At 41.7% G+C, this 18070-nt stretch overlaps 1 protein-coding gene across 1 annotated transcript; it reads left to right on the top strand.

Moving 5' to 3' along the window:
• The first annotated feature begins 539 nt into the window (after positions 1 to 539).
• Positions 540 to 1067, top strand: LOC132062732 (uncharacterized). The gene has a single exon (XM_059455244.1). The coding sequence runs from the start codon at positions 540 to 542 to the stop codon at positions 1065 to 1067; it is 528 nt and encodes a 175-aa protein (XP_059311227.1).
• Positions 1068 to 18070: the final 17003 nt, after the last annotated feature.

Raw genomic sequence — 18070 nt, forward strand, 5'->3', positions numbered from 1 at the left:
TTAACCGGTGATTGAACCGAAAGTACAATAAGGGAATGTCTGTGGTTCAACTATCTCATTCAGCTGCCATTCAGAAGCTTGAATTGCAATTCAGAGACCTTTCTAGAGAAGTGCATACTCCTCAACGTGGACAACTACCAAGTGATACAGTTCCAAATCCGAAAGGTAGTGGGGTGAACTCTGTGGAGCATGTAGCTGCTATTAGCACCCAAAGTGGAAAAATACTTCAAGGTGCTGATAAAAAGGTGATTGATCTTGAGCCAATTGTTGAAGAAGAGGCACAACCTGATGTGTCTGATGTTATTGTGGAGGAAGAAACAGAGGAAGAAGTCCCTATTATAGCTGAAGAGGAACAAAATCATGAAAATCTTAAGGCACAAGAAGAAAAACATGAAAAGGGGAAGGCAAAACTTTCTGTCGCTCTGCGCCCTTTGACTCAAGTGTTCAAATCTTCACCGCCTTTTCCTCAAAGGCTAGTGACAAAAACGATTTAAGATGACAAGTGTTTGCGATTTTATGATCAACTTAAGCAATTGACGATGAACATTTCTTTCATGGATGCTGTCCAAGAAATGCCTGGGTTTGCTAAGTATTTGAAGGATCTCTTAACAAAGAAGAAGAAGCCATTGAAACATGACACTGTGGGTATCACTCATCGCGTCAGTGCTATTATTTCCAAGACCACAGTGCAAAAAAGGGAAGATCCTAGAGCATTCGCCATTCCATGCACCATAGGGCAGCAAGATTTTGCAAAGGCGTTGTGTGATAACGGGGCTAGCATAAATCTTATGCCCCTTGAGATTTTTAAGAGATCAGGATTAGGGATGCCAAGGCCCACTACCATGAGGTTGCGTATGGTCGACAGATCGATCAAAAGGCTAGTTGGGGTAGTTGATGATGTTCTTGTTCAAATTGGGGAATTCCTACTGCCGGCAGATTTCGTGATTCTAAACTGTGCTGTTGATCAAGAAATTCCTATTATTCTGGGGAGACCTTTCCTTGCTGCTGTGAGGGCTTTATGGATTAGAAAGAATGAAATCAAGTTCGGGTTAACGATGATGAGGTGACTTTTCATACCAAAGAAGGGTATGAAATTGCCTAGTCTTTATCAAAGTATTTCTACCATTAATTCTTTTGATAGCGAGAATTCAAGATGGAAGAAGAATGCTTGGGTGAAGCATTATCGGCCATCTTGGTCAATTTTGATGCAGAAGAAATGAAGGGATATATTGAGACGTTGAACTCACTCACCGGTCTGGGGTCTTACTCTTATGAGCCCAAGAAATTGTCTCTTGATCTAGAGAAGCGAACAACTCCTCCAGCAAAACCTTCAATTATTGAGCCGCCGAAGTTGGAGCTCAAGCAACTTCCATCCCATCTTAGATATGTGTTTCTTGGAGCAAATGCTACTCTCCCAGTTATCGTGTCATCACTTCTGAATGAGGGCCAAACTCAAAGACTCATTGCAGTTTTGAGAAAACATTTGAGAGCTTTGGGTTGGACTATTTGTCACGACCCAACCCTCGGAGCCGTGACTGTGCCCGATTCGGGCAAGATACACGCTCATTAATCAAATTCGAGCATATAAACGACTCACACATATGTAACTATCGACGTGGTTCCAATCGACGAGATTACAAATATATATGCGTGGTTTACCCGACAAGGCTATCATAATATACATAACGTATCAAAGCATACATACACGAAAGCGGGCACAAAGGCCCCTAACGGCGGATGGGCCGCCAAACACAACTCACACAACGCATTCGAACAAAGCTATACATAACCTACATCTATGTCCACGCATCTTAAAATGAATCAACGAGAATCATATGATGGGACAAGGGCCCGCCGTACCCTTGAAGGCACTTATACATGTACAACGGAAGAATATATACCAAAATGTAGGCTCCGGAATAAAGGAAGCTCACAAGACCAAGAATAGGTGTACTAGATCGGCGGATCACCGCCCGTGCATCTATACCGCGGGCATGAAACGCGGTCGAAGAAAGAGGGTCGGTATGCGGGAATATGTACCGAGTATGCAAAGCGAGAAGATACGGTAAGCAAATACGAGTCATAATCGAAATTAGTGCGTAGAAAATGAGCATAATAACGAGAATACCAAAGTGTTGCATACGAAGTGGCAAATCATACATAAGCGGTACGAGAAGACAAATATAAAATCGAATGCCAAATGCTTAGCTTTCTTTTGAAAACATTTCTGTCTCATACATACGGAAAATAGAACATATCATGATGAGTTGACATTACCGGTGTGGGATTCGCCTAAGCCAATGTGGGTTTGCCCCACCACCGGCTCCGATACCAACCGATCATATTCAGAATACATATATCATATCACGAGTCATAAGAAAAATTCAAGAAAAAAGTAAGTGTATATCAAAACGCCAAATACGCGGTCAAATACCAGTTATATTATCCGACATACCGCGACAAATATATATATATCCGACATACCGGGGCCAAATTCGCCGGTCAATATTAATGCCGGAGAGAAAGCCGCCGGTCAATAAAATAAAAATATCATATAGTGAAGAGATACATAACGGCCGGGACTATTTGCAAAGATGCAATAACCATTTGCACGATCCAGTAGTGAGTAATCATATGCAATGCAAAACACTTACAAAGACCCAACGATAATCAAAGCGAACTATTATTTACAACCCAAGATAATAGTCAAATCAGATTTTCTTCCGAATATCACTCGGGAGCATATCAAGTGAGAACATCGTGAACCATAGTCACGTATCAAAATCACATACATAAAAATCCTTATTTGAAGTACTCCACAAATCAATAAGTAATCATACTCGAAAATCGGAAAAGATAGTCATATTAAATTCTTTCAAAAATAGGTCGTTAGAACCAAACATAGATGTTGCTAGTTGGACCCGGACGAGCGTCAACCCAATCCGGGCCCGCCTATGAAAATTAAAGTCATTACTCGTCATGAAATCATTTGCAAAGATATCAAAGCGATCCGAGCCCTTTCTTGAAAGTTACGGTCGTTTGTAGTTTCGGAATCATTTAGGAACAAAACTCTTTCGAAAACAAAACTTTTATGCAACTTTTGAAATTTAGTCATACAAAAGACATAAGGACCATAAATCGACTAAATTAAGAGTACGAATGTCAAGAAACAAATAAGAATCGTTTACGAGTTTATCAAAGCAATCCGGTTCTGTCCATGAAAGTTACGGACATTTTTAGACATAAGGCCCTTTCGGAACAAACCGTTACACAGCATTTCAAATCCAATCATATCAAAGACATACGGATCATAGCTTGACCATATTAAGGATGCCAACATCACAAAGCAAATATGAATCATAAACATGTTCGGATTTTTCGAATAGAATTACCCCCAAGGCTTATAACGTATCACAACTTACTTGCGTCTAGGACATGAAAAGGAAAGAAGGATAGGCTTCACATACCTCGTCCGCTCTCAAAGTCAATCCAAAACTCAAACCTCGGGCTCTCCAAAACCTACACAATATCATTAAATACCAACGTTACTATAGGCATTTTGGAGTTCATTTCCAAACGAACACTAAATTCCACGAAATTTGCGCATTTTCCCTGTCAAATGCACCACCCCGAGAATTCAACCTCGGCCAAATTCATCAACAACAACACCAACAACCAAACCGAAACATCAATAATCAATTTGAAACGCATTCTAGCATTAAATACTTTTTCTACATAATCCGACAACATTCCTTTATTCACTTCAACGGCTTACATTCAAGCCAACATCAACGCTCATACATCCCAATACTAAGGAACCCATACCAACAATATTCAAAAATATTTTAAACAATTCATACATCAAATATCCCAAACAACACTCCAATCCACCCGAAAACCTAACCCGAAAACAACATCCATGACACATTCCTAACTTCCGAATCATGATTTGCACCAACAATTCACATTTTAACAATGTCATTCTCATAAATATATGGTTTACATCAAATGCACAATGACCTCAAAATCAGCCCGCAACACTTACAATATCAATTTGTGTCATTAAACTCTTATCGTCAACATAGAATCTACAACGACAACAATCAAAATACTAATTAACATTAATTCATTTCTTGTCATACAAATGGCCTATATTCGGCCAACACCCCCCACATACATATGTTGATGATTCTCATTCTTTTCTCTACTCTACAACAATCACAACATGCTAACTAGACTTTAATTCATTACTTCAATGCAACACAACACACACACACACACGGCCACACACACACCATGCACACTTATTACTAGCTCCACTCTACATGAGATATCTCCATGAATTTCATCCATTTTCATCTACTACAACATGCACACATCATTCATAACATATAAAACAAGATTAAATCTTACCTTTCTTCTTCAACTGATATGCCTAGGCTAGGGTTTGCGATCTACAAAACGGATGGTTTGATGACCCAAACAATACTTCCACGCTACTTAGGGACCTCCAATTAGTGGATTTGCACCAAGAAAATATTTTTGGGATGGCTAATTTTTGGTCTTGAAAAATGGAGGGTTGGCCGAATGGTTCCCTTTGTTGTTCATCAAGTTCCTCTTTTTTTTTTTCTAAGTGTTGGAATGTTGAAAGATGAATACTTAATCATCTTTTAAGCTCTCACATATATTATACAAGTGTCCATGGCCCACACATGGGTTGGACCAATTAAAATTAGCCACAAAATATGTGGGACCATACCAAACACCACACGGCCAAAGGGCCTTTTTTTCCAATAATTCCCAACTTCCAATTATTTCACTTTTGGTCCCAAATTTTCCTAAATGTTCCATGCCAACAAATTCATGAACAACTTATGTCTCAAAATAAAATCGAAGGTCAAAAGTCCCAACTTTGTATCCCGGAATGGTTTTGTCCCTAACTTATCATAGTTAACTCGGATTGTCCCAATGTACGAAATACAGGATATAACACTATTGCAGACATCCGGGGGATTCCCTTCGGAATTTGTGAGCACCGAATTCAGTTAGAAAAGGAAAGTTCACCAAGTGTTGAGCATCAGAGAAGATTGAATCCACCGATACAAGAGGTGGTAAAGAAAGAGATTATTAAGTGGCTAGATGCTGAGGGGGTTTACCCGATTGCCAATAGTCCATGGGTAAGTCCAGTTCAATGTGTGCCAAAGAAGAGGGGCATCATTGTTGTCCCTAATTCTAAAAATGAGCTGATTCCTACAAGAGCTGTCACCGGTTGGAGAGTTTGTATGGACTACAGAAAGCTGAACACTGCATCTTGCAAGGATCATTTCCCTATGACTTTTATTGATCAAATGCTTGATCGGCTAGCTGGAAGGTCTTATTATTGCTTCTTGGATGGGTACTCAGGTTACAACCAAATCAACATTGCATTGGAAGACTAAGAAAAGACTACTTTCACTTGTCCCTATGGGACATTCGCTAATGCCATTTGGTCTTTGCAATGCCCTAGCTACTTTCCAGCGATGCATGATGTCCATATTCTCTGACATGGTTGAAAACTTTCTTGAAGTCTTCATGGATGATTTCTCTGTTGTGGGAGATTCATTCAATGAATGTTTAGACCATCTTGATAGGGTGCTACAAAGTTGTGAGGAGACAATTCTCGTTCTCAACTGGGAAAAGTGTCATTTTATGGTAAAGGAGGGAATTGTCCTTGGCCATAAGATTTTCAAAAGAGGGATTGAGGTTGACCAATCCAAAATTGATGTGATTTCAAAACTTCCTCCACCTATTTTAGTAAAAGGAGTTCGGAGTTTCTTGGGGCACGCCGGATTCTATAGAAGATTTATCAAAGGCATCTTCAAAATTGCAAATCCAATGTGCAAACTCTTGGAAAAAGAGTCCAAATTCAATTTTGATGAGAAGTGCATCAAGGCTTTTGATGAGTTGAAGTTAAAATTGACCTCAGCCCCTTTTGTTGTGTCCCCGGATTGGTCGTTGCCCTTTGAATTAATGTGTGATGCCAGTGGTCTTGCAATTGGCACTGTGCTTGGTCAGTGGCTCAACAAAATCTTGCACCCAATTTATTATGCAAGCAAAACACTAAATTTAGCTCAAATGAACTATACACTAACAGAGCAGGAGCTACTTGCTATTGTTTATGCCTTTGAAAAGTTTCGGGCCTATTTATTGGGTGCCAAAGTAGTGTTTCACACGGACCATGCTGCCCTGCGGTACTTAATGGCTAAAAAGGATGCTAAGCCTCGGTTGATAATATGGGTGTTGTTCTTTACAAGAATTTGACTTTGAAGTCAAAGACCGAAAAGGATAAGAAAATCAAGTGGCTGACCATCTCTCCAGACTTGAAGCAGTAGGGAGACCGATTGATATTCTGCATATTGATGACACTTTTTCGGATAAAAGAGTCTTGGCAGTCTCCAGTGATGTGGCACCATGGTATGCCGATATTGCCAATTATTTGGTAACCGACATTGTTCCTGAAGATTTGAAGTCATATCAAAAGAAGAAATTCTTGAGAGATTGCAGACAATATTATTGGGATGAGCCTTATTTATCAGACAATATTATCAGAAGATGTGTGGCTGAGTCTGATGTGATGGAAATCTTGAAGGCTTGTCATGATTCTCCGGTTGGTGGGCATCACAGTGGAAATAGAACTGCAGCCAAGGTGCTAGAGTGTGGCTACTATTGGCCAGCCATCTATCGTGATGCGAATATGTTGGCACGTTCTTGTGATAAATGCTAGCGCCAGGGCACTATAGGTCGGAAGCATGAAACACCGATGAATTTTGTGCTTGAGGTGGAGCTCTTTGATGTGTGGGGCATTGATTTTATGGGGCCCTTTGTGAGCTCATATGGCCTGAAATATATTCTTGTTACGGTGGATTATGTCTCCAAGTGGGTGGAGGCGGTGGCCTTGCCTAACAATAATGGTAGGAGAGTCATTGCCTTTCTAAAAAAGAACATCTTTACCAGATTTGGCACTCCTAGAGCTATTATTCGTGATGGTGGTTCTCATTTCTGCAACAAACCATTCGCTGATCTTCTTGAAAAATATGGCGTGCATCACAGGATTGCCACTCTATATCATCCTCAGACGAGTGGTCAGGTTGAAGTCTCCGACAGAGAGATAAAGAGCATCTTGGCAAAGACGGTCAATGTGAATCGACCGATCGGTCCAAAAGCTTGGATGATGCTCTATGGGCATATCGTTAAACATTCAAAACGCCTATTGGGACTTCACCGTATAAGTTGGTATTTGGGAAGGCATGTCATTTGCCTATTGAGCTGGAGCATAAGGCCCTTTGGGCATTGAAAAAGCTGAACATGGATTGGCATGAAGCAACCAAGCTGAGGTTGTTTCAAATCAACGAGATGGATAAATTTAGGTACAATGCCTATGAAAGTGCAACATTGTACAAGGAAAAGATGAAATACTATCATGACTCAAAGATCCTCAAAAGGGATTTTCAGCCGAAGGACTTGGTTTTGTTGTACAATTCGTGCCTAAAGTTCTTTCTGGGCAAGCTAAAGTCTCGATGGTTCGGTCCGTTTGAAATTGTAAGTGTTTCCCCAAATGGAAGTGTCATTGAGGTGAAAATTGAGGATGGCACTCGGACTTTTAAAGTGAATGCACAAAGAGTGAAACACTATCGTTGGTGCATTGATGATGGTAAATTGGTTGATCGGCATCGTTTGAAATACGATTCCTGAACTGGAAATTGAGGTATCACGTCGATCGTGATGTTAAACCAAAGCTCGTGTGGGAGGCAACCCACATTTCCGCTTTATAAGTAGTTTAAATTTTGTATTTCCTTTGTTTTCTTTTGTGTTTTTGGTGTTTGCTGATGTGTTAGGATTCTGATGACAGAAGAGGCAAAAAGAAAGTAAGTGCTGAAGGTTGCAATGAAAGGACGCTCCATGTTACGCCCCGTAACTCATGTTACGGTTCGTATAATGGATCATAACAAGATTAAAAAAGGGCAGAAATCACTGAAGGATGAAGGGCAGGTGTTATGGTCTGAGTTACGGACCGTAACGCATGAGCGTGACATTGACAGAAATCTGGGCAACCACTGAAAAATTTGCACCTGTTTCGCCAGGTAATACGGACCGTAACACGAGTTACGGTCCGTCGGCTGTATTGCCATGTCATTAATGAAACATGAAAACGGGGTCATTTGGGTAGACCATAACATGAGTTATGGCTCGTACCTTGGGTTACGGTCCGTAATTCAAAGCGTAACGGTCGAGAACGTTTAAATACACCACCTGACGATGACACTCCCATTCAAACAGCACCTTTCCCTTTTTTTAACTCCCCCTCTCCCTCATAACCCCCCTTATCCTCTCTTCCTCTCTCCCTAACCGTCTCTCCACTATTACCCTACCATTGCTATTGATTTGTTCTCGTGAAGTACATCGCTGTGTTAGTTTAGTCTCAAGTTTTTTATCCAATTTTCGTCCACGATCAGGTATGACAATGTGTTGAGTCTATCTAATCTTCCATCTATCGGTAGGATTGGTATGATCTTCCATGCTTAAATTCGTATGCCATGCCATGCCATGCCATGTACTTCTGATTTTGAATGAGTTTGAATCCCCATTGAATTGCGCGGGATTTGACAAAGGTGGGGTTTGGGTTTGGTGTGAGTCTTTGTTTGAGGGACTCGTGGGCACAAGGACATTGTTTCCCACTGAGTCGGAGGGCATCTCAATTGAAAGTTTTATTTGTGAAACTACTAAATTGGTTTGCTCGCCAACTGTTCGATAAAAGGTTTCAAAGAAAACTTGGATAAAACCGGGTGAAGTTTGAGTAACCCGAGGTATGTGAGGGGATCAACTGGTGTTTTATACCATACCCCAAGGAGCATAAAGTTGAAAATCTTGGCCTCGTGCTTAAACGGAAAGGTTTGGCTACGCTGAGAATCTGTTGAATTGTTGCCCGACGTTCAGTGTTTCGGGCCGTTACGTGTGTTACGGACTGTAACACCCCATCGTAACACTTATGATTTCTATGAAAACTTTCTGGAAATTTGGGTGACGTTACGGTAAGGTGTTACGGACCGTAACACGTTTGACGGACCGTAACACCTAAGAATTCCACAAAACTTTTTGGAAATTTGGGTCATGTTACGGTAAGATGTTACGGTCCGTAACACGTTTGACGGTCCGTCGAACGTGTTACGGTCCCGATGTTATAAATGAATAAAATGAGTTACGGTTGAAGATACGGCCCGTAACACTGTCGACGGTCCGTCGACCGTGTTACGGTGCATGAGCTAATTGAAGTCCTGAACTTCAACCAATAAGTTGTATAATTGAAAAGCTTCTTGTGTATCATAGCTAACTTTGCCTTCAACAGGTATGGGTAACCCAAGGCAAGGAAAGAAGGTTGCACCCAAGGTTGCCGGCAGAGGAAAAGGTCGCGGTGCAAGCAAAGTAACCTCACGGTTACGCGATGAAGATCAACTCAAAGACATAAGGGCTACAAAGAAGCCGAGCACCCTAACGAGCCAGCCTCACCATCCGAAAGTTCCTCCTCGTCCGATGAGGAGGGTTCTTCTAGTTCGTCGAGCCATAGTAGACCCAGGGAGGCTGTCACACCACCACATCGGCCACAACCACCCATTAGACAGTCTACTGCAGAGGAGCGCGAACAAGAGCGCGAACAGGAAAGAAGAGAGTCTGACATCCGGATGAGGGTTGTGTATGAGCAGGACCTCCGGTTTTCTGTGAAGGGGTCTGAAGAATTGTACAACAAAGGGTGTGAGCTAGCAAAGCATGAGAGTCAGGGCCCGAAAAGAAGTATTTTCGAGGAATGGAACGTCAGCTTCGATGGTCTCGATGGGTATCCGGGCATACATGACACTCTCCGCTTCCACAAGTTGGAGTTTTTGAAAAACCTTGTGGGGTCCTACATCTCGGCTCTTGTTCGGGAATTCTATACTTCTTATGGGGCTGCTTTATTCAAAGCACAGAAAAAAGGGCATCGTGCAACTCAAGTGCCGGCCATGAATGAGGTAGTAGTGCGCAAAAAGAAGATTGATGTTTCTCCGATGGCCATCAATAAAGTACTATTCGGGGAGGATTATAATGCGCCTACAGCGGCGGAAGAAGGAGAGTTTGTCTACAAAATTGCACAGAAAGATACAGTCCCGGTCAAAAAATGGGTGGCCTCAGTCATTGCATGGTCGGCAGATCCCGAATGGGCAATAGTGCCAAAGTTGACAGCCACTACGAGGATTTGGAAAAACACCCTCACACCTGAGGCAAAGTTTTGGTGGCAGATTGTTCTGTTCCGCATCCGTCCTACCCAGGCAGATAATTATTTGACCCCGGACAGAGCTGTTCTTATGGCTGCCCTTATGTCGAGGTATAAGATAAACATCGGATGACTGGTAGCCGCAGATCTCCGGGAGAGAGCCACACAACCAGTCACTTCCCTGATTCATCCATGTTTGCTCACGCTCTTATACTTGCGAGACGGACCAGAACCCTTCCCTTATCGACCGGTCTTGATCGCCGAAGTATCTATGACATCATAAAAGGGCGGGAGATGACATGTTGGGCCAAGGTACAATGCCATCTACCTCGTCTTCTGATGTGCCTGAAGGGCCAACGGGATCAGATGTTCTACCTTTAGCTATTGTGGGTTCGAGGCAAGGCGACGTGGGTCGGCCCTTACGATTTTGAGGCTCCACCGGGCCGACTATGATCCACCGGCCCATGCCGGCTCCAGCTTCACCGCCTTCGGGTGGTCCCGCCTCTTCCCCGAGCGAGCCCGGCACCAAAGACCGGCTCATACGGAGTCCCTTTGGAACTTGCGAGAAAGATGATTTTCAACCGAGAGAATTTTAGGGCGGTGGTCCCCGCGAGATAGAACGAATAGGGGTCAAGCAGATCATGACCGAGCTGAAGTTATACACCAAAAAGGCTATTGATGCAGCTTCAAGGCCGATAAAGAGCAGATGGGCGATGACCCCCGCATCCACTCTCGAATAGATGGTATTGAGAACGAATGACGGAGCGACTAAGACACACCTCGCCGTGGAATTGGGAATTTGTTCGGAGTGAGTTGCGGACACGAAAGGATGATGTGCAGAAATTGAAGGCACAGGAAGTGGCTGTTGTGACGGACCAGATTCTGAAAGTACATACAGAGTTGGTACAAAGCCTTTATCAGCCGGTTCAGAGTCTACTTGGGGATGATGAGATTGAGGAAGCGGTCGATGAGAAGCAGGAGGAGGAGTTGGAAGAGGATACCCACTCTTCGGCTCAAGGGAAGCGCAAGAGACACTCTAGATGATGAAAACCTTGATCCCATTCTTAAGAGTCTTGATCCGTTTGATGCCATGCACCCACAGAATGAGGAGGAGGAGCGGCGAACATTGAAGAAGATCCGACATGAGTCTCGACTGAGTTCTAACACCACTGGAGTGACTTCTAGCTCAGCCCATCCCATTGAGCCGGCTCACCATACTTCTGCTCCACCCACTGAGACTGGGACTGCTAGTGTTGGCAAGCCTGATACCACCATTACCCCTACCTCCGAGGTTATCCAACCTCATAATGCTGCAGCAGATCCAAGCGCCCGGTGCGCTCCAGGGTGGCCCTATATTCTATTGATGGATTATATAGATGCCTTGAGGGCAATGCATGTTTCTAAGTTGGGGGTGTAGGGTAATGGCTGGTATTGTTGGTATTGTTTTGGTATCGTTTTGGTATCGGATATTGTTTTTGTTTTTGTGGTATTGTTTTTGTCTTAAATTGTGATATTAAGTATGTGTTTAGGACCCTCCTCAGCTGTTCTTTGCCATGTGTTCTTTTCTCGAGGAGTGTTATTTTATGTTGAACTTTGGCATGTTTATTTGTTTAGTTAAAAGTAAAGTTAGGATGACTTAAGTGGTGGTGGTTCGTGTTTTCTAGCATATCTAAAAGTGTTTTACGAGTCAATGATATCCCTCCGAAAAATAATTTGTGATGTACATCAAGAATGGGTTGTTGATATTGACATGTATGGTTCTTTTAATGACATTGCAAATAAAGGGTGTCCATGTGTGTGAAATCTTCAAACGGAAGTCAAGTCAGAGTATTAAAACAATCCTTATGCCATTGTGTTGTGAGTTCTTAGTTTCTATTTGTGTATGATGCTTGTAATCTAGAACTTTCCCGGTTGGTCGTGCATGAATTCTAAGGAGAGTTTGATTGTGAAGTGATCTTAGGCCTTCTTTGTATTGACTCTAGAGCCTTTTTATCTTAAATGAGCCTAGCCTGTACAGAAAATGATCACTAGTCTCCCATTTTGAGCCTATAGACTTTTTCTTTGATTAGCCGTTAACTAACCTCCACCCCTTCTGTGAATAAATCCATTTGGCACCAAGTCCCTCCTGGACGCTTAAGAATGACAAAAGAGGCTAAAAGCCTAAGTTGGGGGTGATAAGTGCAAGATGCGGAAAATGAGGCTAAAAGCCTAAGTTGGGGGTGATAAGTGAAAGATGCGGAAAATGAGGCCAAAGGCCTGTTGGGGTGATCGTGAGTATTGCGGAGCATGATTCGGTGTGGTTAGAATAGATATGAAAATAAAAATAAAATAAAAAATGGTGTGTGTATATATATATATATATATATATATATATAAGTCCTAAATAAATCACGCGGAATTGTTGGGTCAACAACAAAAGAAAGAAAGGTGAATGAAGTCAAAATGTAGTGTCAAGGAGGGTGAGTCACCACTATTCAAATATTTATCCTACCCGTCCCTAAGCCAACGTTACAAGCCGCAAAAGTCCTAATGTGATCACAGTCGAACTGTTCAAAGTTGAAGGCATTGAAAATAAAGGCAAGCCTATGGTATGTGCAAGTATGGTATGCAAATTTCTTTTTGAGTGTGAGTGTCCTTCTATCTCTTTAGTCTCTTGTCCCATTTATTTTATAAATATGTGTGTTGGGACATTCTTTGGTCTATGTGAGGGCGTAAGTATTGTAGATTGCGAAGTAACTGGCTTTACGAAAGTTGAAGTTCATGTGCATAGAGACTCCCATACTATGATTGTGTCATTAATTGAGGTTGCATAGTGAATTGCAATTGTTCTAAAATGTGCGTCTTGTGTCACAAATAGGGGCGTGGATAAGAGCCCAATATTTTTCTTGGATTGAAGAGTACGTATAGAAATACATGCCAAAACTACCGTAGGCATTCTTATTTTGCTAGATGTCGTGTGTTAGTAGTGAGTCTTGTTGTAGTTGCTTGAGGACAAGCAAAAGCTTAAGTTGGGGGTGTTGGTATGCCGTGAATTTTGGCACATTTTATGTCTTTTTCACTAGAAGTGTTGCTTGTTTTTAAGTGTTTTTACATCGTTTCTTATGTTATTTTGGTGTTTTATAGGGTTGGTTGACTAAGGAATGGAAATGATAAGAAATGCTGAAAAACGGATAACTTGGAGCAAAAGGATGGTCCGTAACTCGAGTTACAGACCATAACGTGATCCGTACCCTGAGAGGAAGATCCAGATACATGCCGCTCAAAAGGACGGTTCGTAACTTATGTTACGGGTCGTAACGTGTACCGTAATCTGAAGGAAATTTTCAATAAGAAGCCCAAGTATTGTCACATGTTACGCCCAGAAGGACGATCCGTAACGCAGGTTACGGGACGTAACGTCATGGCGTAATACATTGGCCACTGAACACTGAAGCCATGATCCGCTGGAAGATACGGACCGTAACCTGTGTTACGGTCCATCGCAAGAAGCCGTAACGGTTGACCTAATATCAAGCTGACAAATGACGGAACCGAAGGACGGACCGTAACCTGTGTTACGGTCCGTAACGATGCCGCGAAGGGTGTTTTTGTCGTAACTTTGGCGCGATTTTTGGCCCTATAAATACTTAAAGTTAGGTTTTTAACAATAATTCGATCTTTTGGGAGCATTAACTTTAAGCCTTGGATATTTGTGAAGTTGTTGGAGCATTTAAAGCATCAACTTCATCCTCATTCCACATTGTATTAGTATTGTAAGTACACTATGTTAATTTTCAAGCTTTCTTTGTTAAACAAAATGATGAGTAGCTAATTTTAGTCCTAAGGTTGTGGACCCCATGATGGGTATTATGTGAATGGATTTCTACTATTGATATATGCATAATGGTTGTTGGTATTTATTCTATCTTTGTGTTTTAGCGTTGGGTAATGATTGCAAGCATTAGCCTAAGCCATTATACTAACTTTTCTTGGGAAAGAGAGTTAGCATTGGTAAGATTGAATAACAATGACTCGGGGCGTTAACCCTCATTTAATAGACTAACTTAGGAATAAGAACAAGTCTAATTGGCATTATTGGTCGCTCTTCGATTTCAACTCTTTCGCATTTGGAAAAATCATAAAGAGGAAATACGGCCTAACTGTTGGGAAACATTAGGAAGTCTTTAAGAGATCAAGTGCATACTCTTAGAACAACCATTAGAAGTATATCACATTAAAACCTGAAGCATAATATCTAATCAAATTTGGGAACATAACCTTAGTCTCTCTCTCTCGTATTAATTACAATTCAAGTCAACGTATTTGTTTAGTTTACACAACAAATATTTCAAACTATTCAGAATAGGATTAAAGCCTTTAAAGACTAGTATCGCATACAATTAGTACCCTTTTCTCTCTATATTTCTTGTGGGATTCGACCCCAACCTTGTTTGGGTTATTATATTTGACAACGACCGCTTTACGCCACTCATAGGTGTAATTTGAGAGTATCAATGCCAGAATTATAAGTGACCCGGGTAAGATTGTGGGTAAATAATCCCCACTTCGGAAGACGGGGTGAGACATAGACAAATACATACTGTGTCCCGTGAGGGCACATTCAAATTTAGTGTATTTCATGTGTTGCTTTTTTATGCTTCATGATTTCAACTTCAGCTTTAATGTTCATAAATATTTAGTATACTTGTACTGTTTAATTGCTTTTATGCATTATCTGAGATTTCTAAGACTTGCCCCACGGGTAAGCTCAGAGTGTGTTGATGATCTTGCTTGGTCTTTCAACTCACGCTTGTTGATATTTATATGTGTGTAGGTGTGGTTATCGGTGACCAAGTAGCCGATACCTGATTATTCCAGCTTTTACTAGTCCAGTTCAGTTGAGGTGAGCTACCATTAGATCATGGCGGCTTCTTCTTCTTTAATTGACATATTAGTATTCCAAGCTACGCCTTGTACTTTTGTATTCAGACTAGCAGTTCCATAACTTAGACATTTTATGTAACGACCCGTTTCATCGTTACTGTGACTTTCGGGAAATTCGCAGCCTTGACCCCCTTTAAAACCTTTCAGTTCGTTGAGCTCTTAAAAATTACTAACTTGATCGGACCAGTCATGCGAATTGTGTGGAAAATATCAGATTGGGTCATCGGGCCCAGTCATACTGTTGTGACGACTATCCTGCGGCCCCAGCACTGGCGCAACAATGGCAGAAAGCTCTGCTGAAGTGGAGGTGTAGAATAATCAAAGGACCGCCCCAGCGGTGGGGCTACCATTGAAGCGGTGCTGCCGCAGCGACCACTATACCATCACAGCGGTTGACGGGTAGTTGTTACGCCCTATTTTGACGGGGTCCAAGATAATTTGTGACTTCCCGGTTCTTCTAACTGGTTTTAAAAGGGTTAGAGTCGCCACCTTATTTTTAAGGGAATCAGGAAAGCTATATGTATTTGTGTGTCTACTCCATTTTAGTCCACAAAACCTATGAGATTCTAGATAAGTGTTTTATTTACCCCGAGGGGAAGGTATTAAGCATCCCTCAGAGCCTGTCCTAAGACAGTCTTTAAACTTAGTTTAACTGAATACTAGAGGAGGATTATTTATCTGTTTATCATCATTATTACCTATTTTCAAAATTTTGTGATTTCATGGAAAGCTATACTAGGTGATAATATGCTAAGTGTATACAATGTATAAAAAATGTATGTATATCAAGTATCAAGAATTTATAAATAATATATATCGATATGAATGTACAAAGGAGTGTAAAGAAAACATACCTCATTTGTATGGTAGTGTATTTGTTAGTAAAATAAGTGTATATCTATTGGCACAAAAGATATATCAGTTGATGTAAAGAATGTATATGTCACGACCCAATCCGATGAGTCGTGATGAGTGCCCGACCTCTACTGACCAGGCACCCCTAAATCCATACCTGAATCTCACTGAGCAACATGGTGGCCCATAAATAACTTATCATTGAGCTATATTATCTCCTGTAAGATTAACACAATGGACTCTGCATCAAAAACTCACAAGCGCCGGGATATATATATATATATATATATATATATATATATATATATATATATATATATATATATATATATATATATATACATGCATACATGTTGTGGATAATAGTGCAAGCCGACTAAGCCGCTACGTATGTCGTGCCGCAAAAATGAGAGCCGACAAGTCTACATAGCATCCCAACTACGTACAACTGTCTATAGACCTCTATAGAACACAAGCTGTAGAAAGGATAGGACAAGACCCCGTCATACTCATATCTACATGTCAAAATAGCATACCAAAAGGGGACCCTGGACTCAAACCAAGTGGGAGCGCAGCATGCGTGCAGCGATTGCGAGGAAGACCTACTGAACTGGATCATCTGTTTGGCTACCTGAACCTGCGGGCATGAACGCAGCGCCCCCAAGTAAAAGGGACGTCAGTACGAAACAATGTACCGAGTATGTAAGGCAACGATAACTGAAACTGAACTGAAAACCATACAATTTGGAGGCCAAAGAATACCCTGAATGTCTCACCTGACCTGTCTCATATGAAATGCAATATAATACTATTATATATCTCACTGACCAAGTGTCCAGCCAACTGAAAAATCTCACCGACCATCAACGGGCAATACATCTCACCGACCCGTAGGCCGTGCAATTTGTCTCACCGGCCTAGTGTCCGGTGCTAAAGAAAATGTCTCCGGCCAAGTGGCAAAAGGCCAAAGAAAAATATATATGTATATCATAGATATCATGCATATCTTTGCCGAAAAATGCGTAACATCAGAACATGTCTCTTTTGTCTCTCTATAAACTCAAGGACATAGGGAGGGGATATAGCCCCTCAGAAAGAATAACATAACCCTCGGAAACTACGCCACGATATGACAAGCTCTATTTTGACAAATCTCTAGTCATAAGGTTCTTTACGCTTGTCACGACCCGAACTACGGGCCGCGACGGGTATCCGGGGCTAACCACCGAACACCACTCATGCTGCTACTTATCTGCTCTCATTCATACTATATGCTCGTAATCATATAAAGCTGTCATTTTAAAATACATTAGCTTTTATAAACATAAGCCCTTCGGCTATCAAAATGATATATATACATGCATATACACAAAAGCCATGGGACCGGACTACCCACTTTTGTGTATCTACGAGCCTCTACGAGTACTAGACATACGAGCCGGACACGGGACCCCGTCGTGCCCAATCATGAATATATACATGTGTACCAAAAGAATAATATGTGGCACCTCCGAAAAATGGAGTGCTCTCAAATCAGCTGCTAGCTCCTACGAGTCTGGATCACCTCGCATGTCTACACATGGGCATGAACACGACGTCGAGAAGAAAGGGACGTCGTACGAATATTGACCGAGTATGTAAGGCATAAACAAATGATGAATTATCAATGAAATAAGGAGGCATCAATAAGGAGCAATGCATGAACCGGGCGAATCATAAAGTACATCATACATACTGGCTTACTTTCATACTCATCATCATCTCATATATGCATAAATATAGCTGCCCGACCATATAGGTACGGTGTAATAATCAATAGCATTAGCATCATCATTAGCGTCCCCGCATCAAGGTCCAGATATTATCTCATGCCGCCCACTAGTGGTGAATCCGCCCGTGCGGGTGGCCGGGGTGTGTATAGGTCGTCTCGCTCATACATCGTCGACCATATAAGGCGCGGTGTGATATCATCCTATACTCGTTACATCATGCTTATCATAACCATCGTGG

The sequence above is a fragment of the Lycium ferocissimum genome, chromosome 1 (genome assembly GCF_029784015.1).
Source record: "Lycium ferocissimum isolate CSIRO_LF1 chromosome 1, AGI_CSIRO_Lferr_CH_V1, whole genome shotgun sequence".
Taxonomy (NCBI): domain Eukaryota; kingdom Viridiplantae; phylum Streptophyta; class Magnoliopsida; order Solanales; family Solanaceae; genus Lycium; species Lycium ferocissimum.